The sequence below is a fragment of the Ranitomeya imitator genome, chromosome 5 (genome assembly GCF_032444005.1).
Source record: "Ranitomeya imitator isolate aRanImi1 chromosome 5, aRanImi1.pri, whole genome shotgun sequence".
NCBI lineage: Eukaryota > Metazoa > Chordata > Amphibia > Anura > Dendrobatidae > Ranitomeya > Ranitomeya imitator.
Window position 1 is genome coordinate 44,295,645 of NC_091286.1, and position 27,280 is coordinate 44,322,924.

The window sequence follows — 27,280 nt, forward strand, 5'->3', positions numbered from 1 at the left end:
GAACCGCTTTTACTCGGCACTGAATGGCAATTGTGTTAAGCATTGGAAATGATGTGCTGTATGGGTGGAGGTGAAGAAAAAAACACTGTGACAAGAAGATGTGCAGTCACCATAGCAGACAGAGGAAAAGAAATAGACTTTTGATGGGTGGTAAGAGATTCTTACTCTTTGTATTGTGAGGGGTCGACACGCTTAGCTGCTCCTCAAGGTAGACAGAGGACCACGTTTGGTTAAAGACTCTGGGTGGTTTATTGCGTCATGAACAAGGAACCCAAACTGGTAACAGAAAACAGTCTGTCTGGCTCAAAAGAAAGTAAAAAGTTCATACACAGTCTTGCCCAGTACTTCTGGGGCAACACCTATGGTAGCTCTCACAGGAGCTTCAGTATGGAGACTTCCTTCCTCCTCACAACACAACCAGAGGAAAAAACTGGCTCCTAACTAACTCCTTCCAGCCACACCCTGGAGGTGGAGATTGTTGTGAATTCTGTTGTCGGGCTCCCTCCTGTGGTCATGAATGGTACTTCGGCTGGTTCTGTCCATGGACTTCCTCTGGTGGGTGTTTCTGAGTTTCCTTTCACAGGTGACGAGGTTAATTCGTTAGCTGCTGCTCTATTTAACTCCACTTAGATCTTTGCTCCACGCCACCTGTCAATGTTTCAGTATTGGTCTAGTTCACTCCTGGATCGTTCTTGTGACCTGTCTTCCCATCAGAAGCTAAGTTCCAGCTTGTATTTCTTGGGTTTGCTATTTTTCTGTCCAGCTTGCTATTTAATTTGTTGTCTTGCTTGCTGGAAGCTCTGGGACGCAGAGGGAGCGCCTCCGCACCGTGAGTCGGTGCGGAGGGTCTTTTTGCGCCCTCTGCGTGGTCTTTTTGTAGGTTTTTGTGCTGACCGCAAAGTATCCTTTCCTATCCTCGGTCTGTTCAGTAAGTCGGGCCTCACTTTGCTTAACCTATTTCATCTCTGTGTTTGTATTTTCATCTTTACTCACAGTCATTATTTGTGGGGGGCTGCCTTTTCCTTTGGGGAATTTCTCTGAGGCAAGGTAGGCTTTATTTTCCTATCTTCAGGGCTAGCTAGTTTCTTAGGCTGTGCCGAGTTGCATAGGGAGCGTTAGGCGCAATCCACGGCTATTTCTAGTGTGGTTGATAGGTTTAGGGATTGCGGTCAGCAGAGTTCCCATGTCCCAGAGCTCGTCCTTTATTATCAGTAACTATCAGGTCATTCCGTGTGCTCTTAACCACCAGGTCCATTATTGTCCTGACCACCAGGTCATAACAGGAGATATGGTGGGTAGGTGTCCCACCCATCTCTGACCTACCCACCATGAAAGCCAGGCCCATATAGAGACTGGATTGCTCTCAGCACATATCATGCTGGTTGTTCACAGAGTGCTTATTAATGGAAAGTTGAGAGGAAGGAAAAATTATAGTAAAGAAAGGTGCACAAGCAACCAGGATAACCGCAGCCTTGAAAGGATTGCTAAGAAAAGTATTATTGAAGAACAAAAATAAATTAACTTTTTGATGATATTCTAATTTTGTGAGAAGCACAATATCATACTTAGATTACTGGTTCTTTAACAGTATAACTATATGGAGGAATTCCTAAAAAAATGTTTCTACTTCTGCTGCGTTGAACAAAGGCTAGATAGATGGATGGTTAGATAGATAGATAATTAGATAGATAGATAGATAGATAATCGAGTATAGTTAGATTGAGTGATAGACTATAGCTAGATTAGAGACAAAGAATAAATAGATTATACAGAGGGACTTGAACCCTTCAGAATTCAATATTTCTGTTTAAACTGGACCTAAAACTACATCAGATTTTCACACAAGTCATAAAAGTAGATGAAGAGAACCAAATCAAACAAATGAGTAAAAAAATATTAGACTTTTTCATTTATTAATTTTATTAAACAAAATGATCCAAAATCTCATGTCTGTGGGTGCATTTCTGTTATAGTTCATACCACTTATCTGGCATATATTTGTATGAATTTTTCATCCACGCTCCCTTCCTTTTAAGTGTCACAGAGTTTTCAAAAAGCTATTGGAGCTGGTTAGAGGAATGTTGGAAAAATTGTAGTGCAGGTACGAGTTTAGCACCATTTTAACCCCTTAATTCCATTTGACGTACTATCCCTTCGAGGTGACCTGGGACTTAATTCCCAGTGTTGGGATAGTACGTCATGGGCGATCAGCCGCACTCACGGGGGAAGCGCGGCCGATCGCCGCTGGGTGTCAGCTGATTATTACAGCTGACATCTGCCACTATGTGCCAGGAGCAGTCACGGACCACTCCCAGCACATTAACCCCCGGAACACCGTGATCAAACATGATTGCAGCTTTCCGGCGGCACAGGGAAGCATCGCGCACGGAGGGGGCTCCCTGCGTGCTTCCCTGGGACCCTCGGAGCAACGCGATATGACCCTTCCGGGTCCTGCAGGGAGGTGGCTTGCAAGCGCCTGCTCAGAGCAACAATAAAAGTATACATATTTAGTATCGCCGGATCCGTAACGACCCGAGGTATAAAACTGTCCCACTAGTTAACCCCTTCAGCCCTTCAGTGAATACCGTAATATAACGAGGCAAAAAAACAACACTTTATTATCATACCGACGAACAAAAAGTGGAATAACCATGGTACCGCTGAAAACGTCATCTTGTCCCACAAAAAACGAGCCGCCATACAGCATCATCAGCGAAAAAATAAGAAAGTTATAGTCCTCAGAATAAAGCGATGCAAAAATAATTATTTTTTATATATAATAGTTTTTATCGTATAAAAGCGCCAAAACATTAAAAAAAGTAAATGAGGTACCGCTGTAATCGTACTGACCCGAAGAATAAAACTGCTCTATATATTTTACCAAACTTGGAACGGTATAAACGCCCCCCCAAATGAAGTTCATGAATAACTGGTTTTTGGTCATTCTGCCTCACAAAATCGGAATAAAAAGCGATCAAAAAATGTCACGTCCCCGAAAACGATACCAATAAAAATGCCAGCGCATCCCACAAAAAACAAGACCTCACATGACTCTGTGGACCAAAATATGGAAAAATTATAGCTCTTAATATGTGGAGACGCAAAAACTATTTTTTGCAATAAAAAGCGCCTTTTAGTGTGTGACAGCTGCCAATCATAAAAATCCGCTAAAAAAACACTATAAATAGTGATTCAAACCCCCCTTCATCACCCTCTTAGTTAGGGAAGAATAATAAAATTAAAAACTTTTTTTTTCCATTTTCCCATTAGGGTTAGGGCTAAAGTTAGGGTTAGGGTTGGGGCTAAAGTTAGTGTTAGGGCTACAGTTAGGGTTGGGGCTAAAGTTAGGGTTAGGGTTGGGGCTAAAGTTAGGGTTAGGGTTGGGGCTACAGTTATGGTTTGGGTTTGGATTACATTTACGGTTGGAATTAGAGTTAGGGGTGTGTCAGGGTTAGGGGTGTGGTTAGGGTTATGGTTGGCATTAGGGTTAGGGGTTTGTTAGAGTTAGGGGTGTGGTTAGGGTTGGGATTAGGGTTAGGGTTGGGATTAGGGTTAGGGGTGTGTTGGGGTTAGGGGTGTGGTTAGGGTTATGGTTAGGGGAGTGTTTGGGTTAGGGTTTCAGTTAGAATTGGGGGTTTCCACTGTTTAGGCACATCAGGGGCTCTCCAAACGCGGCATGGCTTCCGATCTCAATTCCAGCCAATTCTACGTTGAAAAAGTAAAACAGTGCTCCTTCCCTTCCGAGCTTTCCCGTGCGCCAAAACAGGGGTTTACCCCAACATATGGAGTATCAGCGTACTCAGGACAAATTGGACAACAACTTTTGGGGTCCAATTTCTCTTGTTACCCTTGGGAAAATAAAAATTTTGGGGACTAAAAAAACATTTTTGTGGGAAAAAATTATTTTTTATTTTCACGGCTCTGCGTTATAAACTTGGGGCTTTAAAGTTCTCACAACACATCTAGATAAGTTCCTTGGGGTTCTATTTTCCATATGGGGTCACTTGTGGGGCGTTTCTACTGTTTAGGTACATCAGGGGCTCTGCAAATGCAACGTGACGCCTGCAGACTAAGTCTGCATTCCAAACGGCGCTCCTTCCCTTCCGAGCTCTGCCATGCTCCCAAACGGTGGTTTCCCACCACATTTTGGGTATTAGCGTTCTCAGGACAAATTGCACAACTACTTTTGGGGTCCAATTTCTTCTGCTACCTTTGGGAAAATAAAAAATTGGGGGCGAAAAATTCATTTTTGTGAAAAAATGATTTTTTATTTTTAAGGGTCTACATTATAAACTTCTGTGAAGCACTTGGTGGGTCAAAGTGCTCACCACACATCTAGATAAGTTTGTTATGGGGTCTACTTTCCAAAATGGTGTCACTTCTGGGGGGTTTCAATGTTTAGGCACATCAGGGGCTCTCCAAACGCAACATGGCGTCCCATCTCATCTCAATTCCAGTCAATTTTGCATTGAAAAGTCAAACGGCGCTCCTTCCCTTCCGAGCTCTGCCATGCGCCCAAACAGTGATTTACCCCCACATATGGGGTATCAGCATACTCAGGACAAATTGCACAACAACTTTTGCAGTCCAATTTCTTCTGTTACCCTTGGGAAAATAAAAAATTTGGGGCGAAAATATCATTTTTGTGAAAAAATGTGATTTTTTATTTTTACGGCTCTGCATTATAAACTTCTGTGAAGCACTTGGTGGGTCAAAGTGCTCACCACACATCTAGATAAGTTCCTTAAAGGGTCTACTTTCCTGTTACCCTTGGTAAAATAAAACAAATTAGAGCTGAAGTAAATTTTTTTGTGAAAAAAAGTTAAATGTTCATTTTTTTAAAACATTCCAAAAATTCCTGTGAAACACCTGAAGGGTTAATAAACTTCTTGAATATGGTCTTGAGCACCTTGAGGGGTGCAGATTTTAGAATGGTTATGTCACACTTGGTTATTTTCTATCATATAGACCCCTCGAAGTGACTTCAAATGTGATGTGGTCCCTAAAAAAAAAATGGTGTTGTAAAAATGAGAAATTGCTGGTCAACTTCTAACCATTATAACTCTCTAACAAAAAAATTTTTGGTTCCAAAATTGTGCCGATGAAAAGTAGACATGTGGGAAATGTTACTTATTAAGTATTTTGTATGACATATCTCTGTGATTTAAGGGCATAAAAATTCAAAGTTGGAAAATTGCGAAATTTTCAAAACTTTTGCCAAATTTCTGTTTTTTTTTCACAAATAAAAGCAGGTAATATCAAAGAAATTTTACCACTCTCATGAAGTACAATGTGTCACAAGAAAACAGTGTCAGAATCATCAGGAGCCGTTGAAGCGTTCCAGAGTTATAACCTCATAAAGGGACAGTGTTCAGAATTGTATAAATTAGCCCGGTCATTAACGTGCAAACCACCCTTGGGGGTTAAGGGGTTAAACAGGTAGATGTCAGAATTCAGAGAAAACTGATGAATCAGGGATAGATAGATAGATAGATAGATAGATAGATAGATAGATAGATAGATAGATAGATAGATAGATAGATACGATATGTAGCTGACAGATAAATATATAGCTGACTGGTCTATAGAGTTTTTGATATTAGATAAATATTTTGATGAAGTACAGACTAATAGATTGTAGATAGATATGAGATTCATTTCTAAACATTTAGAAAAATCTAGAAAGATAATGAATTGATTAATCTTTCATAAAACGTCTTGACCGACATACTGGCATTAGCCTAAGAAGTCATGACCTCTGAGAGGTCTTGAATAAGCCGTATTATGACCTAGTAGCTAGATCCTTAACTATTTTCAGGGAATGACATCTTTTACCTCGCCGTTGTTATTGAGCAGCTGTGCCGAGGCTTCTTGAATTACTTCTGAGTCTTTCATCCAATTTGTCTGCTGGGGATATTGCTGACTAGACTTGTCTTTCCGGGTGTTGTTTTATTCAACGCTCCTCTCAATCTGAGGTCTTAGCTGAGACTTGTCTCCTTTTCCATTCACCTCTGCACTCGGTGATGAGGGCTTTATGTTCTAACCATTCATAATGATAACCAACATAATTCTCCTATTCCAGGCACGTTATTCTAGTACATCAAACCTCTTTACAGTCACAGTTATATAATGCTCTTGAACACTTAACCTGATTCATACATCAATCAAGAGTTTAACCTAATGCTGCACTGAAGCCGCGTACCCTACTTATAGGAATTTATGTAACATATGTTGGTAGGCACAATTGATATTTAAAATAAAAATCATTTTGGGTTATAAAAATTGTATTCAGCCAGTTTCCAGTTCTTTTTGCTCCTCCCTTTTTAAGGGGGTGCTTATGTCGTGATGGGGCATGTGGAGGAAATAAATGGGGGGTGTCTTCTACTCAGAACTTCCCACTATTGTTCGGGGAAGAAGTACTCTTTGCTGTAAACAACCATTCTTCTTCTGGAAGAATCCTCTCATGTGCAATGTTTGATTCCTTTTAATTCATTTGCCAGTGGCTCTCCTTGGTAATGACATGATGAAAGTGACGATGCCTGGCAATAGGGCTCTGATGATACACTCTTCTGACCCATATTGTGCTATGTGGCGGTGCAAGCTTGAAAACCTCTTAAAATTGACAGGAATTGGCAATTCTTAAAGTTTCTATAGTGGTTGACTCTAGAGTTGGTGCAAATTAATTCGCAGGACTTTGTCCACCAGCCACATGACAAATTTATGGGCACTGTATATGAGTCCTGAGAAACATCTCCTACCTGATGGCATCCGCAGTTCTTCTTCTGATTAGCTAGCTTATCACATGTACGTCACACCGCAACAATGATGTTTCGCCAGGCAGAATAATCAAGAAAATAGCCTTGGATGCCAAAAGGTAAGAGGTGGTTGTCAAGGCTCCTATCCAGCAGCCATAGATTGCTACCATGGCTGATAGACCAGTTCCTGTGAGTCAATCCACCCCAATGCTTGCTGACATTTGTCTGATGGTTCTAGGTGATATCTATTTTCAGAACCTATAACAGCCCCTATTTCCAAGGCTCATTTTTAATAAATGGAGTGTAAACAAGACTCTTAATAGAATAATAGACAAGCCTATCCTATGTAAAAGACAGAAGGCCTCTATATTCCTAAAAGACACTTTGGCCAAGTTCAAAAATTTTTGCGGGCTCACACGCCAATGTTTTGTGAATCCATGAATCCATGAATACCAAATACTACCCTGTCAGGTAATGTTGGTTGAAAGAAGAAAGAAGAATCAAAGATTGTTGAATTTCAACACCTGAGCTTTGTGTTCTCTTGGAAGAAAAGCCATCACCAGAATATAATGACATCAACTTACCTCCTGATCAATGTAGAAAACACATGCACACTAAGTTGAGTTGCATGATCATGTGTTTGGGGGAGTAGATGAGAACAGCTGTCAAATGAGCAAAGCTATCTAAAGACCTCCATACACATTAGTTAATAGTCTGCCGAACTCCCCACGGTTTGACCTGCTGATGTGTATGGGTGCCTCATGATTCTCCCCTGACAGGCAATGTTTGGCTAGATAAGTTTAGGTAATTCAAAGTTCAATACCACCATTCAATATCATTTTTTCAGAAGACATAAGACTCTGCCGGCGGACTATGGCAGCACCTTTCTCCTCCCACTTCATTGAAAACACATAAATGCTCGGCAAGGGGATTTGCTCTGGTGTATATGTTCGTCCAACAACTGTCTCATGTGTATGACCAGCTTAGAATGTGTGGGCTCATTTACTTGTGATGTCATGTTTTTATTTTAGGCAGAAATGCTCATTGGGTCCTTTGAGCTGTGTACACACACGGTGGACATGTTTGAGCTGCCACAGTCCTTGAATTCCTCAGTACAGAACACTTAAAGCACCAACCAGTATTTTTTCTTATTTTGGCGCTGAAGTGGTGGCGCTAACGTGTTTCCTAACCCTAATATTATACTTAATGATTCACTGTCTTCAGCTCTTCCTGGGACTGCCCCAGTCCCTCTCTGCTATCTTGTGACTGCAACTTCTGACTTACCGGATCTATAAGATCCTTGTTCTAGCCTTGGAATGATCTTGAGGGTCACAACCTGCAGAAAATGACTGGAGTGGCACCGATAACAGATCAAGACCGAGGCTGATAAGTATGATATTAGAAACAAAAACCTCAATAGCATATTGTAAACATTACAATAGGGCCTTAAAATAGCCCATTCAAAAACAAAAAACAAACCAACTCCAAAATTAGTATATATCAAACGGAGGAATCAGGAGCAATTAGGTATAAAAATAGTAAATTTATTAATAATTCAAAAAATCAACATAATAAATCATATCATCCAGTAAATCAAAAGCAAATCTCTGCAGGAAAATGACACAGAAAAAGAGGACTCTGTCAATGTGCAGACCAGGGAGTTAAAAAGGTGCTTACCAAAGGCAGAAAGGGTCCTAGACCGGGTGTGTCCCCCAAATACCCCGACGCGCGTTTCGCCTGTCTATAACACCGCTTTCTCAAGGGAAACCCATCTGCACATTGACAGAGTGATCTGAGAGTTATGGCTGGGTTATTTGGCTTGCCATTTATGAGTGATGTACTACTGCACTTGCACCTTATTTAATGCAACTATTGCACAGAGTGGGCATGTGCAATTAACAGGGTCCTCTTTTTCTGTGTCATTTTCCTGCAGAGATTTGTGTTTGATTTAGGGTGGTTTCATATTTGCGGTTTTTCCCTATATTTAACATTAAAAACGCATGCGTTTTTTTGTATGCGTTTTGACGCGTTTTTGCAACACATGCGTTTTTTTTCTGCATGCTTTTGTTGCAGAAATGCAACATGTAGTATTTTTAGCGGCGTTTTTTTTTTGCCGCAAAAAACCGCATGCGTTTTTTGCGCCAAAAAAATGCATTGCTGTCTATGTAAATGCATGCGTTTTTAACCACATGCGTTTGCATGCGTTAAAAATGCATGCGTTTAAAAAAAAAAAACACACTGATAAACCACCCCACACCATAAAATTAATAAAGGGATCCTACCCCTAACCCTACCCCTAACCCTAATCCCTTTAAGGGTAGGATTAGGGGTAGGGTTAGGGGTAGGGTTAGGTTTAGGGGTAGGGTTAGAGGTAGGGGTAGGGTTAGGATCACTTTAGGGTTAGGTTTAGGGTTAGGGGTAGGGTTAGGGTTAGGATCCCTTTAGGGTTAGGGGTAGGGATAGGGTTAGGGTTAGGATCCCTTTAGGGTTAGGATCCCTACCCCTAACCCTACCCCTACCCCTAACCCTAGCTCTTTCTGTTTATAGTGGGTTTTTTACTTTATTTTAATGATTGGCAGCTGTTACACATTTATCTGCATGCGTTTAAAAAACGCAAACGCATGAAAAAACGCATGTAAATGCGTCAAAACGCCGCGTTTTTTTCACCACATGCAAAAACGCAAGCGTAAAAAAAAGCAGCGTTTGCACGCGTTTACATGCGTTTTTTCACCATGCGTTTTTTGTTTTTTTTTTAAACAGATGCGTTTTGAAATGCAAGTGTGAAACCAGCCTTACTGGATGATATGATTTATTATGTTGATTGCTTGAATTATTAATACATTTACTATTTTTTATACCTAATTGCTCCTGATTCCTCCGTTTGATATAAGTATGATATTAGCTGCAGGGAACTTAGATTAGTGGTGCCACTCCAGTGGATAAATTAGAAGAAAATGCTAGACTGATGCTTTAAGGTTGCAGGGAAATAGCCTTTTTGACCTGCAAAACCAGGTGATTGCAACAATTGGCTGTACGTTTTTGCAAGACAACGGTTAGCCTGCATCAAGCAGTTCAAAGACCGTGGCGGCTCAGGGTCACTCTGGTTTTCGACCGCAAACCCATCCATTGCGCGTAATCACAGCCTTGTGTAACTTTTTGTGTAGCAGATACTAATTTAAAACTAATTGAATAGTTAAATGTCTCATTATCTCTACTAAATGAATTTAGTTGGTTTAATATTTGTCTTTCTTGTATCATTAAAATGTCTGACCCCCTGTAATCCACAATGTGTTTTTTTTCTGAATGTCAGCCTGTTTCTGGACCAGTACAGAGCCTGCCTTGTTGATGCAATAAAGAGATTACTCCAGCCCAGTGTAAGTATGTTTCTATTTTCTCCTGATCACTGGCTTCAGAATAATTAGTCTCTGCACAATGATTGAGAAAGTAATGGAATGGCAGGATTAATGTCATGTAATACTGTAATACTTATTATGTCCAACTTCAATTGAGTCTTCTAATCTATCAGATTCTTTCCTAATCATAAACTAGGGAAACTTCTTCTACTTGGCCTTCAGATAAGGCTCACAGTGGGAAGCAAAATAAATGAAACCGCTTCAAAGATAGAATGAGATTATATTTTTTTTTATGAAACGTTTTGTAGAGTATTTTTCTTTGATAATTTTGCATTTGTAAAAGCAAGATGGTGATTTTTTTTTTCACGAGTGTTAGATCGAACTTGTATGTTATGTAGAACATTTTCATTAAAATAATTTAAGGGGATAAGCTAATACAAAATTTACCTAAAACATGTCACATAAAAAAACACTGTTAGGCTACGTTCACATTAGCGTTGTGCAGGGCAGCGTCGGGCGCAGCCGCAGCGACGCATGCGTCATGCGCCCCTATATGTAACATGGGGGGGCGCATGGACATGCGTTGTCTTGCGTTTTGTGACGCATGAGTCATTTTAGCGCAACTGTCAGGGCGCAGAGGACGCTGCATGATGCAGTTTTTTCTGTGCCAAAAATCATGCAAAAATGAACGCATGCGTCACAAAAAGCTGCATTGTGCATGCGTTTTTGCATGCGTTGTGCGTTGCGTCACCGACACTGCCCCGCACAACACTAATGTGAACGTAGCCTTAACCTGCAAGAATGAAGTTTATCTCAGGTTAATAGTGTTTTAAACCTGCCCGCCGCCGCCCTTAGACCCTCGCTGCCTGGAGGAAATGAACTTCATTCCTCCCGGTAGCGTTCCGGGTTTCAGTCACTTGGTCGGCGCCACATTGTGTTCAGTCACCGCTTTGTGTATCGAGAGCGGCAGCTGTAACCATGCCCCCACACTGATTGATGGCAGGGTCTAATGCTGATTTGCTCAGTTACACTTACAGTTCGCTCTCTATACACTGAGCATGCCTCGGCACCGTCCCTGTGACTGAACGCCGAATGCTGCCAGGAGGAATAAAGTTAGTGTCCCCCGACAGCTGGGGTCTAAGTGGAGGACACGGGCAGGCTCAAAACTCTAATAACCTGCAGATTAACCCCATATCTATCGGTTATTAGCATTTTTTCATGTGACAGGTTCACTGTAATCATAGCCCTAACCTGCTTGAACACTAGCGTTACTGTGGTGGATTTGGGTCATCTTAGTATTGCATGAACAGCCATAATTATTTATCTGAAGTGTCCAGTTTCTGCTCTTATTTTATTCCTGCTGCTTCCCTAAGTATTCCACTGTTTTGGTTTTTAAAATCTGCCAAATGGTTCCAGAAATGTTTGCCTTTTTATTTTGTGCTAATATGTATGGTTTTTTCCAAGGAGACGTGACTCACAGTTCCTCTGGGGTGTCTCTTTAGGCTGCTATGCATAATAATAAGCTACACCCCCTTGTAAAGACAATCAATATTAGCACAAAGCAAAAACATCCATATCTCTGGAACCATGTGGCGGATTTTAAAAAAAGAAAAAAAAGAATACTCCGGGAAGTGGTAGGAATAAAATGAGAGCAAAAACTGGACACTTTTGACCTGATAACAGGTCCGCTTTAAGTGACTGCTGTAGGAAGTAGCCTAACTTCTCTATGTGTTTTTAGAAAGTTTTAATATTAAGATAAAACTTATGATACACGTGACAAGGAGACTATAGTAAAATGTTAGACCAATGTTAAGCGCTGTTCACATCACGTTCAGGCCACTCATTCACACAAACCCGCAAAATAAAATGACTTAAATGTGCTCTCAACTGAGCCATTCACTATAATCAGGTGCAGTCTTGTTGTAGTGCTCGGAGATTTAGTTTTCCTTGCCACAGCTGCATGATTTGCAACTACTAGACAGCTTGATTACATGTGGGGATTCCCTAGCAACCAGGCAACCCCCACAAGTACTCAGGCTGGCTAGTAGCTGTAAATCATGCAGTTGTTTCAAGAAAAACTAAATCTCCGAACACTAACAAATAACCGGAGATCACCCAAGCGTGCTCGGGAAAAAGAGTATACGCGCTCATCACTAATAATCATGTATTTTTTGGGGCCAAAGTCTTTTAGCGAATTAGAGTTGTTGGTCGGTTTTCCCTCACCAAGGTAAAATTGTATCTGTAAATATATTCTATATGCTCCATTCAGAGAAATCAGGCAGCAGCAGAAATGTTTACAAGAAATATGCCACGGAGATGTCCAAACCCAGTTTCTAAATACCATGACCAAATGGTCCCGCACGCTTCACCTCAAGCAAGGACCCAGTCAAAGAAAAGCACTAAGGCCAAGAATAGGGATATCACAGAGTGTTCCTTTAATGAGTAGTGTGTTTCCTAAACTTTATGTTGGGAGCATAAGAACTGAGTATAAGGTGGGGATATGAGCTTGTCACTCTCTTGACTTTGGCACACTCCGATGCAGTTGCTTATCAAAGGATGACTGCCGCAAACACCCCGTATGAATACCATAACTCAAAGTTAGTTGCAGTTTGATTCACCAGTTTACTTTAGACTTTTGTGAGTCAACACTTGAATAACATTTTTTAACAATGGAAACACAAACATGGCCTGAGATGTTACTTTGTATGGATACAGCCTTATAATACAGCTGGCATGCATGTGGATCCATGGTTAGGTAAAACGCACCTTAAATATCTCATTATCTGCTGTTTGCAGAGAGAAAGGCTTAAGTTTTAATGGATTATTTAATGCCCGGATTACCCCGCGTTGTATTCTTCAACACTTTGTTCTGCCTTGTATCAAAGCGTACGGCCATGTTTATTTTTACAATGTGCCAACGGTGAGGTTTATGTTCAAAGGACACCTCTCCAAACACATAAACTGTCAGTGTACCTAGTGGAGCTTTTATTATGTGTGTAAATAAATGCCAGTCTTTTGAGTTCAACACGATACATTTGGGCACCATGAGCATATGATAGGCATAGACAGATAGTGCATGAGCACAGAATAGTGGCAAAGCAAGTAATAATGCCCCCTTTAAAAAAGCACATTTTAGAAAGTATTAATTTTCCCCCCTTAAAATGAAGCCCACCTGGGTGCCAACTCCAAAAGTAATGATACCACAATTGTACCACATTCCACAAAAATAAACCAGAAAATCAAATGATCTTCTCCCCTGCAGACGGGAGACACAAGGAAAAAGTATTAAACACATGAAAAAATAAAGGTGCATAAGGCCATGGAAAGTCATGACACCAGCAGAAATGTATCAGTAATTAGAAAGCAATCCTGCCACTTAGTGAAAAATAATATCAGTTTGTTAAACTAATGTCCTATAAAAAGATGTCTCATTACCAAGGTGTCACACAAGAAACATCTCATGATGGGTAAAACCAGACCGCTTTGTCAAGACCTTTGCAACCTTATTGTTTCAAAATATACAGTATTGATGGCATTGGTTACAGAAGAATTTCTAAACTACTGAAGACTCCAGTGAGCACTGTTGGTGCCATGATCCAGAAGTTATTTCACCATAAACTGGCCATGACTAGGTGATCCCCGCAAGAATTCAGACAGAGTGAAAAGAATTATCTGAAGAGTTTCCCAAGAGCTACAAATAGACCAGGAATCACCAGGTACAGTAATGCACTTAATCTCCATGGCCTGTATGCATGCTCGTCATGCAAGACTCCATTACTGAATAAAAAACATATTCAAGCGCATTTACAGTTTGCTCATCAACATTTAGAGAAGTCTGTGGAATACTGGGAGAATATATTCTGGTCATATGAGGGCAAAATTGAACTCTATGGAGCCCTATTTGGAGGCCAAAAGGCACTGCATATCACCCCCAAAACACCATACCACCCGTGAAGTTCTGAGGTGGGAACATCATGGTGTGGGGCTGTTTTTCCTCATACAGCTCTAGCAAACTTAATATAATTGAGGAAAAGATGAATGGACAAATGTACCAAGACATTCTTGATAAAAACCTGCTGCCATCAACCAAGATGATAAAGATGAAATGATGGTGGACATTTAAGGAAAACAATAATCCCAAACACACAGCCAATGAAACTCTGAATTGGTTTCTAGAGTGGCCTAGCCAATCACCTAACCTTAATCCAATAGACAATTTATGGAAAGAACTAAAGATCAGATTTCATAGAAGGAAGGAGTGTTTGTGTGGAAGAATGATCCAAAATCACACCTGAGCAATGCATGCGACTAGTTTCTCCATACAGGAGGCATCTTGTCGCTGTCATCCCTGACAAAGGCTTTTGTACAAATTATTAATTACATTTTGGCAAGCATGTTCAATCATTTTTCCATATTTCATTTCTCATTATTACACATAACTTAATTTATGGACATCTATGGTTTGATTTATTTGTGTGGATTGGATGGGCATCTCTAGAAGTGTATTTACTTAGAAAATTGGTGACTTGTTCAATAGTTTTTTCACATTTCTTCATACTTGGGAACACTTAAACTACACAATGTAACTCCAAGTCAATTAGACGTTTGTGAAATCAACCTGTTAGAAGCAACACCGATCGTGAATCAATTTCTCCTGATGTTGTGCAAATGGAACAGACAACAGGTAGATATGATCGGCACTTAGTAAGACAACCCCCTATAAAGGAGTGGTTCTGCAAATTGTGACCACAGGCCATTCCTCTATTCTCATCTTTTTTGGCTCTTGTTTTGGTCAGTTTTTTATTTTGTCATTGCTCTTACCTCTAGAGGTACTGCACAGTAACATGAGGTGGTGTCTGCAACCCAAAGAAGTTGCTCAGGTAGTGCAGCTCATCCAGGATGATACATCAATGTGAACTGTGGCAAGAAGGGTAGCTTTGTGTGTCAGCACAGTGTCCAGAGAATGAATTAGATACAAGTAGACCGGTCAGTACACCAGGAGACATGGAGGGGGCCATAGGAGGGCAACAACCCAGCAGCAGGACCACTACCTCCTCCTTTGTGCAAGGAGGAACAGGAGGAGCAGTACCAAAGCCCTGCAAAATGACCTCCAGCAGGCTGCTAACATCCATGTGTCTGCTCAAACTGTCAGAAACAGACTCCATAAGCGTGTTATGAGGGCACAAGTCCACACGTGGGTGTTGGGCTTACAGCCCAACACTGTGCAGGGTGATTGGTATTTGCCAGAGAACACCAAGTTTGACAGATTCGACACTGGCACCCTGGGCTCTTCATAGATGAGAGCAGGTTCACACTGAGCACATGTGACAGAGTCTGGAGATGCCGGGGAGCACGTTATACTCCCTGCAGCATCCTCCAGCATTACTGGTTTGGCAGTGGGTCACTAATGGTGTGATGAGGCATTTGTTTGGAGGGCCTTACAGCCTTCCATGTGCTAGCCAGAGGTACCTTGACTGCCATTAGGTACCAGGATGAGATCCTCAGACCCATTGTGAGACCATATGTAGGTGCACTTGGCCCTGGGTTCCTTCTGATGCATGACAATACTAGACCTCATGAGGCTGAAGTGTGTCAGCAGTTCCTGCATGATGAAAGCTTTGCTATGGACTGGACTGCTCATTCTCCAGACGTGTATCTAATCAAGCACATCTGGGACATCATGTCTGTAACGAATGGAAATGGAGGCATAGATGGTAAAGTTCACATTTGTTTCTATTGAAACTTTTCGTGGAACCACGGGACCATGGTCCAGGGGGCTCCGAAGGGGGCGTGACTACATGAGCCCCAGACACCCGTGGTAAGTCCCCTCGAACAGGATCAGATTGGAATGCCTGGGGGACACGGGTGCTACCCCAGTTAGACCCCGGACTCGTGGCAGCTGTCCCAGTGGGACAGACGGACAGGCAGGGTTAGCAGATGACATGGAGCTGACCGGTGGGTTTCAGGGGTACGGGTAGGTGCTGATATCGGTGGTACTGGCATTGTTCTGAGGTACGGATGGCTGAATGGCGGGACGAGACAGAACTGGCATAGACAGAACGGATGTTGCCCAGGATAGCTGGGTAACAGGTAGCTGATAGTCTGTGGAGACAAACAGTGTAAGCGGAGCACTGGCAGAATACTTCAGAAACAGAAGCACAAACTAGCTGGAAGTTAGCAACAGTGGATACTTGTTGCTTAGGCACCCTCCCTATGGTGGAATGGCTAGAATATATTAATAGTGATCACTAACACGCCATTAATCAGAAGTACTTTTTTAAAAATGCGCACTGTCTCTTTTTAAGAGACCGGGAGCGTGCGCGCGTGCAACCTAAGCACTCTACCCGGAGACCTGCTGGCCGTGCGCCAGGAGGCAGAGGAGGGAGGGGAAGCAGAGGCTGCAGCAGGATAGCATGGAGCCGGCACAGAGTGGGAGTCCCGTACAGGGGCCGGAGCGGGTGTAACAATGTCTCGTTTCATCTACCAACAATGCCATGTTGCACCACAGACTGTCCAGGAGTTGGCGGATGCTTTAATCCAGATCTGGCTGAAGATCCCTCAAGAGAACATCCGCTGCTTCATCAGGAGCGTGACTGATGTAGGGAGGTCATATAGGCATTTGGAGGCCACACACACTACTGAGCATCATTTCCTTGTCTTGAGGTATTTTCAACGAAGTTTTATCAGCCTGTAATTTGATTTTCCACTTTGACTTTGAATAACTTTTCAAACCCAGACCTCCATGGGATATTAATTTTGATTTACATTGATCATTTTTATATTTCGTTGTTCTCAACGCATTCCACTATGTAATGAATAAAGATTTGTAACTGGAATATTTCATTCAGTGATATCTAGGATGTGGTATTTTAGGGATCCCTTTATTTCTTTGAGCAGTGGATATATATATATATATATATATAATCACTCAATTGAGGATATGTTGAATACTTGCGGTCACATGGCTGCTCTCTCCTGGCATTGAGAATCCTGTCAGCGTGCCTTGCTTGCTGTGAGGAATGAAAAATCGGCATTCACTCTGTGTGTCGATTTTCGTGCCAAACCCTGGAAAACCCCTTTAAGTATAGATTGCGGGCGGCTAGTGGAGGCCTCTCTAAGAATGAGCAAATCACTTCTTTTATCCGCTTCAGGGTTTCTGAACAGTTTGAAAGTAGTGATATAAGACGAAACGTGCACAGCAATGCAATGCTGTGCACATTTTCTGTCTTATGCCACTTCTACTATCGGCTTCAGGGTTCGGAAACCCTGAAGCGGGTAAAAGAAGTGTATTGTTCCTTTCAGAAGCTGCCCACTCTCTTTACAGAAAGTGTTGAGCGAAAGTCACCGTGAGGACGACGGCAAAGCCGCCTCAGGAAAACGTCAGCTGATATTAACTTGAAACTGCTTTGCCGGTGAAAATTCAGCAGCTACTTCAGAGTCTGAAAAACCCAGTGTCCACATTCCCTTTGGAGTGGAAAAGTTTTTGAGGAGTTTCAGTTTTCACTCAGTTTCTGGACCAAAACCTCCTAAAAACATCTGTGTGCACATAGCCTAAGTAAGGATGGTTTTAAATACAGTAATTTTGAAAACGCTGCTGCAGTTTTTGCTGCAATTTTTGAGTCAACCTCAAAGTTGATTCAAAAGGAATTGTTAGTCTAGAGCGGGACTTTTTCTTATTTGTCTTGCCGGATCCACTTCGAGCTTTGACTCAGAAAAACGTATCAAAAACTACTACATAAAAAGTTGTGTGTGAAACCATCCAATCCATATATATTGCATAAAAAGCCTTATCGCATACTATAGGGAACACATTTAGTTGCTAGCCATTTATTTATGAGGATACTAAGCAGCGTTAATGTATTTGTGAGAATGAAATTATACTCGCGGGAGGTATTTAAGGGTACAGCCGCAGGATCAGCAACAGGTTTGAAGAAAGGGAATTCTAGCAGAAGTGGATTGTACTGTGAAAGGGCCGTGCGTTGCCTGATTTGTTTTCACAATTCTCGCCACCTGTGAAGCCGTTCTGATAGAACACAGGTTTTCACTTTAACTTTGAGATGAAAGGCGTGCTGGTGGTTATGCCTTCAGTATGCTGCAATGTGCTGCTAAAGTATATCCCCGCTGTTCTCCATGAATTGATTGTGAGTTTATTTCTCCTTCTGCCATAGCTCTCTGCAGTATTTCACGGATAGACTTTGAGTTTTTAATACACAGCAATGCTCACCACCTGAGAGACAGTTCCGATGGGACACTGAGTTCATCTTCAGCTTGGTACTGGAAAATATAAGATTTTCCCGAGCGTCGCAGGTTAGGGTTTCATTCTTACGCTTTGTAAGGTTATGTATCGCTGCTTCGCTCTGTGAAATGGCCCCAATTGTTATGATATTTTTTCACTAACATATAACTCTTAACACACATTTAGAAACAGTTTCCAGCAGGGTTAACCATCACACGCTTGTCTACAAATATGTAGAGTTTTCTTGTTTTATGTTTGTACTCTGAAAGTAGGAAATTAGCGATGAGAAAATCTACGTAAATTCATTTTGGGCAACTAAGCTTTATCCAACTCCATCCAAATGGGGATGAATCTAATTTTGCCTTGATTGCGGTGAAAAGACGGTTTATTATGCTCTAAGGTCTCTCTAGATCCCAAAACATAAAAACAGAGGAGGGAAGGAGGTAAAAAACTTAAAGTACACGTTAAACTTACCTTTGGAGCCCTTCCCCTGACTCCTTATGCCTCCTTTTGCCGCAGTTCCTGCTAGGTCTTCAATTAGTTTTTTACATATTTTTGCCCATTCCCTACCTTAACAATAATCTATCAAAATGATAACTGGCTAACTGCTATTTTGCTGGATTCTTACAAATGGGATCACAAAAATTTCAGATTGGTCAAAATCCAAATTTTGGGGAAAATTTGTAACAAATTTGATTTGTTCTCTCATCTCTAGAATTATATATTTATTTCTTTTCTTACTTCACTGTTTTCGGTCTTTCTTGTATATGTCTGACAGATGGTCCTAGCTTAGTTTCCATGTCGTAGGCCATCCAGTGCTTTTTCCTCTCTGGATGCATATTGATGTCTGAACTGATTCCATATACTGTAGGATCATTCCGAGTCATTCGGTGCTCCAGTTCTTGCATTGGATTAGGTATAGATCCAGATCATAAAATGTTGCATGCAGCATTTTTTTTATTCAGCCTTGAATGTTGAATTACTGCGCAAATTGTACAACTTTCTTTTGGCTAAGAAGAAAAAATGATCAGGTTGATGAAGAAAAAGCCATCCACAGTCACCCAGACCTACTGATTTCCTATATTTGCCAGCTTTTGAGATGGGACATAAGAAAAATCTATGATCTTTAGATACAAGATACAGTTGATAAATAGATCAGCAATTCCTTTTATCACCCTGATAAGATCACCATAATGTCAATTCCTAGACTAGTTAAGCAATCAGACTTTCCACAAATTAAAATGGAGACAGTCTTTTTTCTACAGTTTTAATTTCGATCTTCTCGGTACAATTTCATAACCGTGCACAGTTCTATCATCCGAATAAGACTGCACCATCAAAAATATCTGTAGGAAACATACTCTTATGTCAACCCCCATCTTTTTTTTTTAAACAGCCTTCAGTTCATTCTCGAGCAATGGGAACTTGATGAATGAACGATCTGTTGGAAGATCGATCTTGTGCAAGTCTAGATAAGTCCACCATGGTCTTCTCTGCTGTTCATACCTTCACAAATTATGCTTTTGTGTGGTAAGGTCATTTCCTCATGGGAATTAAATTGAGTGGATTTTGCAAAGTATCCTCTGCAAGACTTGACAACTTGCAGATGCTAATTTACAGTGGATCTTGCTCCAGATTTATCAAATATTTAAATCAGCAACACTGGCATACTGTGGCTTTAAAATATGTCTCACAGGTAATTTTCCTTATGGATTTTGCACAGATTTTTCATGTAGCTTGTTGATGAGATTTAATTTTTCATTTAGCCGATACTGTAGCAGTGTGCTAATTTTTTTCTCTGAGGAATCCGGATGGAAAATTTTCAGCCCATTGCCCCTTATGATCATACACTGGGCACATTTATACTGGCTTTGGCTAAGAACAAATACTGTGTCTGAGATGCTTAAGGCTACTTTCACACTAGTGTTGTTGGCTGCACGTTGTAATGTGTCGTTTAGGAGAAAAAACTCATCCTGCAAAGTTGTCTGCAGGATGCGTTTTTTCCCCATAGACTAACATTTGCGACGTATGGCCACACGTCGCAACCGTTGTGCGACGGTTGCGTCATGTTTTGGCGCACCGTCGGCACAAAAAAAGTTACATGTAATGTTTTTTTGCGCGTCGTGTCCGCCATTTTCGACCGTGCATCCTCCCCGGACCTTACAATGGGGCAGCGGAAGCATCAAAAGACTGCTTCCGCTGCCCACATCGGGCATTATTTTCACAATGTGCGTCGGCACGTCGCGCCGACGTATAGCGACGGCCCCGTGCCGACGCTAGTGTGAAAGCAGCCTAAGAAGGGCGTTTGTGGTGTGCATGCTTTCCTAGTTGTATTTTTACTAGATGAAATAAAGCTGTACATGTTCTTTCATCTTAAACACAATTGACTCCATTACAAGGCCAAACACAATTTCCACTTGTTTCTTTATTTTACTGTTGTCCATTGTATGCTTGTTCAAGATCCTTGTATGACAAAAGAAACAGAATACAAGCATAAAACTGCAGGAAATGCATGACCTAGAAATGTAGATTTGCAAGATAGGTGCCAAGCACCTAACAGGGACAATTTACAAGCGTAGGTGATGTTCAGTTAGTGATATGTGTAGTTGACGCAAGGAGAAAGTCTGAAAATCAATACAGAAGACCGGAAGACCACCAAGAGGAAAAAGAAGCAACAGCGACAGGGTGGAGATCAAAATAAGCTTAAGTTTTTCCCAGTGGAAGCGGGCCTGGTATCAAATTTTGTCATGGGCTCCTTGGTTACATCCTACAACCTTGACTGATAAAAACTAGTGGTTACACACTTGAATATTCAGAACTGGCTTTGTGGATTATATTCCCTAAATTATTAATTTTGAACATTGCATATAGATCACATGGTGCAACCATGCGATGAGGAGTGTCCGTGTTCTCCAGCAACATCTCTCGCAAGAAATGACTGGAACCTATGCTTGCCCACATATTTCCTGTGCAATGACTTTCTTTGCAGACAAGTATTACATTGAAATGAACTGCTAACAATGTAATACATGGGTGGGTCAGATCCACCCGTTGGGTATGGCTCAAAGAGGAGGATCCCAAGTGAGAAACCCACTTTTTTATGCCCTTATGTCCTAATCATGGGAAGAAGTTGTTATGATACCTCTTTTTTTCAAAACTTTAGAGAGCCTGTGATTGTAAAAATCAATACATTGATGGCTCTACATACTAATAGATTTTATTATACATATCCCTTTGCTTTATTTGGGTGGTTGGTTCACTTTCTCAGCTTAACCTAAGCATTAATGGAAAGGACATAGGTGACTGTTAGATCAGTGTGGGTCCGAATGATGTGCCCTCCATTGATTGCCAAAACAGTGATCCTATGCCACACTCGTCGCTCAGCCTCAAGACCATAGTGAGAAGTGAAACGGTGATCTGCTTGCACAAAAACTCTGCTATCTTTGTCAGTACCACTGACTTTGAGTCAAGTAGCAAGGTGCGCACTTCAACAGCAGTGTTAAGCTTATCCTAGCCACAGTTTTGAGGCTAGCAGGTGGAAAGGGGGACATGTGATCCCTGTTCAAGTGATCTATTCAATTCTAGTGATCATCAGTGCGGATCAGACGTAAACCGATCTTACTGTTATCTCCTGTATGATAGATAATTGATAATTTCTTTAATATCAAACATTCAAAATTTTGGGGTCACCCAGACAATTTTGTTTTCCATGAAAACTCATACTTTTATTAATCAAATGATTTGCCAAATTAATTTAAAATCTAGTCCAGACATTGACAAGGTTTGAAAAAAAGATTTTTATTTGAAATAATAATTTTCTCTTTCAAACTTTGCTTTCGTCATAGAATTCTCCCTTTGCAGCAATTACAGCATTGCAGACCTTTGGCATTCTAGCAGTTAATTTGCTGAGGTAATCTGGAGAAATTTCACCCCATGTTTCCAGAAGCCCCTTCCACAGGTTGGTTTGGCTTGGTGGGCGCTTTTTGAGGACCATTCGGTCAAGCTGCTCCCACTAATGCTCAATGGGGTTGAGATCTGGTGACTGCGCTGGCCACTCCATTACAGATAGAATACCAGCTGCCTGCTTCCTCCCTAAATAGTTCTTGCATAATTTGGAGGTGTGCTTTGGGTCATTGTCCTGTTGTAGGAAGAAATTGGCTCCAATCAAGCGCTGTCCATAGGGTATGGTATGGCGTTGCAAAATAATAATAATAATTTTTATTAATATAGCGCTAACATATTCCGCAGCACTTTACATTTAAGTGGGGACATGTACAGACAATAAATTCAATACGAGTTAAGACAATTTAAACAGTGACATTAGGGGTAAGGTCCCTGCTCGCAAGCTTACAATCTACAAGGAAATGGGGGGACACAATAGGTGAAAAGTGCTTGTTATTTCTGATCTGGCAATTATAATAAAGCTGCATGATCCGGTCATCAGCCCGTGTGTTTAAGTGCAATAGTCAAGTATCAAGTGCAGTTATCGTGTGCATGAAGGGTGTGGAGACAGATAAATAGTAGAGCGCAGATTCAGAATAATATTTGGAAGGAGGGAACAGGGCAAAGTTAGTTTTCTAAGTAGTTGATGTGGTAGGTTTGTTTAAAGAGATGGGTTTTCAAAGCGCAGTTGAATAGGTCGGGGCTTGGTATCAGTCTGGTCGTCTGGGGAAGTGCATTCCAGAGAGCTGGCGCAGCACGAGAGAAGTCTTGGAGATGGAGGTGCGAGGTTTGGATTACGGGGGATGTTAATCTTAGGTCATTTGTAGAATGGAGGGCACGTGTAGGGCGATAGACAGAGATGAGAGAGGAGATATAAGGTGGTGCAGAACTGTGGAGAGTTTTGTGGGTCAGAGAGATCAGTTTATACTGGACCCTGTAGTGAATTGGTAGCCAGTGTAATGACTGGCACAAGATGGAGGCATCGGTGAAGCAGCTGGACAGAAATATGACCCTGGCTGCATCATTCAAGATGGATTGGAAAGGAGAAAGTTTGGTAAGAGGGAGACCAATCAGAAGAGAGTTGCAGTAGTCCAGGCGATAATGAATAAGAGCGACAGTAAGAGTCTTAGCAGTTTCAAAGGTGAGAAAAGGTTGGATTCTGGAGATGGTTTTTAAGATGCAGGTGAGAGGAGCGAGTGAGTGATCGGATATAGGGAGTAAAGGAAAGTTCTGTGTCGAATATGACCCCAAGACAGCGGGCATGCTTCTTGGGAGTTATGGTTGAACCCTCCTGGGTAATTTCGATGTTAGGTCGAGGAAGGTTAGAAGAGGGGAGAATCACAAGAAGTTCCGTTTTGGAGAGATTTAGTTTCAGATAGAGGGAGGACATGATGTTAGAGACAGCAAACAGACAATCCTTGGTATTTTGAATTAGGGTAGGGGTGATGTCAGGGGAAGAAGTGTATAATTGGGTGTCGTCAGTATAGAGATGATACTGGAACCCAAATCTGCTGATTGTTTGTCCAATAGGGGCAGTGTATAGAGAGAAGAGGAGGGGGCCTAGGATTGAGCCCTGTGGAACAGCGATAGGGGACGAGGAGAAGAAGAGAAGCCGGCAAAAGATACAGTGAAGGAGCGGTCAGAGAATGGAGTGATAACCTTCCTTATTCAAAATCCCTTTTACCTTGTACAAATCTCCCACTTTACCAGCACCAAAGCAACCCCAGACCATCACATTACCTCCACCATGCATGACAGATGGTGTCAGGCACTCTTCCAACATCTTTTCAATTGTTCTGTGTCTCACAAATATTCTTCTGTGTGATCCAACACCTCAAACTTGGATTCGTCTGTCCACAACACTTTTTTACAGTCTTCCTCTGTCCAATGTCTGTGTTCTTTTGCCCATATTATCTTTTCCTTTTATTAGTTAGTCTCAGATAATGGCTTTTTCTTTGCCACTCTGCCCTGAAGGCAAGCATCCCAGAGTCGCCTCTTCACTGTAGACGTTGACACTGGCATTTTGCGTGTACTATTTAATGAAGCTGCCAGTTGAGGACCTGTGAGGCATCAATTTCTCAAACTACAGACTCTAATGTACTTGTGTTGTTGCTCAGTTGTGCAGCGGGGCTTCCCACTTGTCTTTCTACTCTGGTTAGAGCCTGTTTGTGCTCTCCTCTGAAGGGAGTAGTACACACCGTTGTAGGAAATCTTCAGTTTCTTGGCAATTTCTTGCATAGAATAGCCTTCATTTCTAAGAACAAGAATAGACTGTCGAGTTTCACATGACAGTTCTTTTTTCTGGCCATTTTGAAGGTTTAATGGAACCAACAAATGCAATGCTCCAGATTCTCAACTAGCTCAAAGGAAGGTCAGGTTTATAGGTTCTCCAATCAGCAAAACTGTTTTCAGCTGTGCTAACATACTTGCACAAGGGTTTTCAAGGGTATTTTAACCATCCATTAGCCTTCTGACACAGTTAGCAAACACAAATTACCATAAGAACACTGCTGAGATGGTTGTTGGAAATGGGCCTCTATACACTGTGTGCAGAATTATTAGGCAAGTTGTATTTTGATCACATGATACTTTGTATACATGTTGTCCCTACTCCAAGCTGTTCAGGCTTGAGAGCCAACTACCAATTAAGTAAATCAGGTGATGTGCATCTCTGTAATGAGGAGGGGTGTTGTCTAATGACATCAAAACCCTATATAAGGTGTGCTTAATTATTAGGCAACTTCCTTTCCTTTGGCAAAATGGGTCAGAAGAGAGATTTGATGGGCTCTGAAAAATCCAAAATTGTGAGATGTCTTGCAGAGGGATGCAGCAGTCTTGAAATTGCCAAACTTTTGAAGTTTGATCACTGAACAATCAAGCATTTCATGGCAAATAGCCAACAGGGTGGCAAGAAGCTTGTTGGGCAAAAAAGAGATCTACAGGGAGGGAAAACAGTCCACCTCTCGGAACAGTGTCTGGGAGGCTGTGGTGGCTGCTGCACACAATGTTGATCGTAAACAGATCAAGGAACTGACAGAATCTATGGATGGAGGCTGCTGAGTGTCATCATAAAGAAAGGTGCTATATTGGTCACGAATTTTGGGGGGTTTTGTTTTTGCATGTCAGAAATGTTTATTTCTAAATTTTGCGCAGTTATATTGGTTTACCTGGTAAAAATAAACAAGTGAGATGGGAATATATTTGGTTTTTATTAAGTTGCCTAACAATTCTGCACAGTAATAGTTACCTGCACAAACAGATATCCTCCTAAGATAGCCAAATCTAAAAAAAACCACTCCAACTACCAAAAATATTAAGCTTTGATATTTATGAGTCTTTTGGGTTGATTGAGAACATAGTTGTTGATCAATAATAAAAATAATCCTCTAAAATACAACTTGCCTAATAATTCTGCACACAGTGTACACCTATGAAGATATTGCATTACAAACCAGACATTTACAGCTAGTATAGTCATTTACCACATTAACAATGTATAGAGTGTATTTCTGAATCAGTTAATGTCAGCTTCATTGGAAAAAACTGTGCTTTTCTTTCAAAAATAAGGAAATTTCTAAGTTACCCAAAACTTTTACATGGTAGTGCATAAACTTTAAATAGAAACTTATGGTGCCAGCAGTGGCCATGGCCATGTGAAGACTTGGCTCTTTTGCATTGTTGTCTCCATCATCACCCCCGTCTGCTCACCCTCACCAGCAGCCCAAATAAGTTTCTGATTGCCCCAATCTCTGTTCCACAACTGTAGAACAGTATCTCTTGTGCAGCATGTCAAATTTTAAATAATCCTAGACTCACACAGACAATACCAATTAGCTAAGAAACAAAATGGTGTCTGCATCTCTCATTGTGTTGACCTCACTGATTTCTGAGGATCAACGCAAACATGAGGAATCTAACGATGAACAAGATATGACACTGATTAATTGCTTACCTGTGAAGTATTACAAAACACTGGCTTCCAAAGTTGACAGCATATTGTTACCTGAAATAATAGTCACCTTACAAAATTCAGTAACATTGGCACTTCAGAGAATGCTGTAGCAGTAGCAGGTAGATGAGAATGCTGATCAGATTACTGAAATAGAATCTAGAATCTCCATCATTGATGATCATGCCCATTCAGACCATGTCTCTCTTTTCTGGCTAACTAAAGTGAAAATTATTCTCAGAGACCATACTGATGATCTGGAGAACAGATCCCAAAGAAACAACTTAAGTATTGTGGACCCGACAGAGTCTTCTCCACAAAAAGAGCTTCTCTATATCTGTGGTATGCAGCTTCCTAAAGTCTTGGGCATTTCTAAGCACAGGAAAATAGAAAGAGTTCAAGGGTAAGTCCCCTGATAATAAATCCAGACATGGGCAACAAACGCACAAGACAAGTTATAGCAAAATATTTAGAATTTACATATAAAAATTACATCATCCTTGTCTGTTGGAGGCTCCGTGGCCTACTTATGGTTCAGGGCACAAAGCTCCTTCTTTTTGAAGACTTCTCAGCTTAGATCACTTGAAGATGCAGAGCATTCAGTTCAATTTGCTCTACACTGCACCAGAAAATGTGCTTTTCAATCTGAGATACCCAGCAGTACTAAGACTCACACATTCTTATAGCACTTTCTATACTTTTATTATGCTAAAGGCAGCATCTCTCTTTGTACAGCATCTGGGTAGCCCCAGAAGACATGGGCACCCAAGCTTGCTGAGACTTGTGGCTGAGAGAACCGAAGGAGCCTGTTGATGTCCTATTTTTGCTTGCCTAAAAACTAAAGACTAGAAAAATGCTGTAAAAACTCCTAAAACAGGACTTTTGAGATCTAGTCCATAGGGTGAGACTTTGTTAGAGTCTTTTGGGAAGTATTTTGTATTTAAGATCAATACCTCAAAATATGAACTATTAAAATTACAGAAGCTGGTGGAGTTCCAAGAGGGAGCTGGTGGGGTACTTGTGAAGTGTCAATTCCAAGATCACA

At 41.2% G+C, this 27,280-nt stretch overlaps 1 protein-coding gene across 1 annotated transcript in view; it reads left to right on the forward strand.

The window, feature by feature from the left end:
* The window catches only part of CAMKMT (calmodulin-lysine N-methyltransferase), a 553,085-nt gene that overhangs the window by 475,394 nt on the left and 50,411 nt on the right, over positions 1 to 27,280 (forward strand). The window contains exon 9 of the mRNA XM_069768616.1: positions 10,066 to 10,129. Coding sequence (XP_069624717.1) covers positions 10,066 to 10,129 — 64 coding nt within the window. The remainder of the gene's footprint in view (positions 1 to 10,065; positions 10,130 to 27,280) is intronic.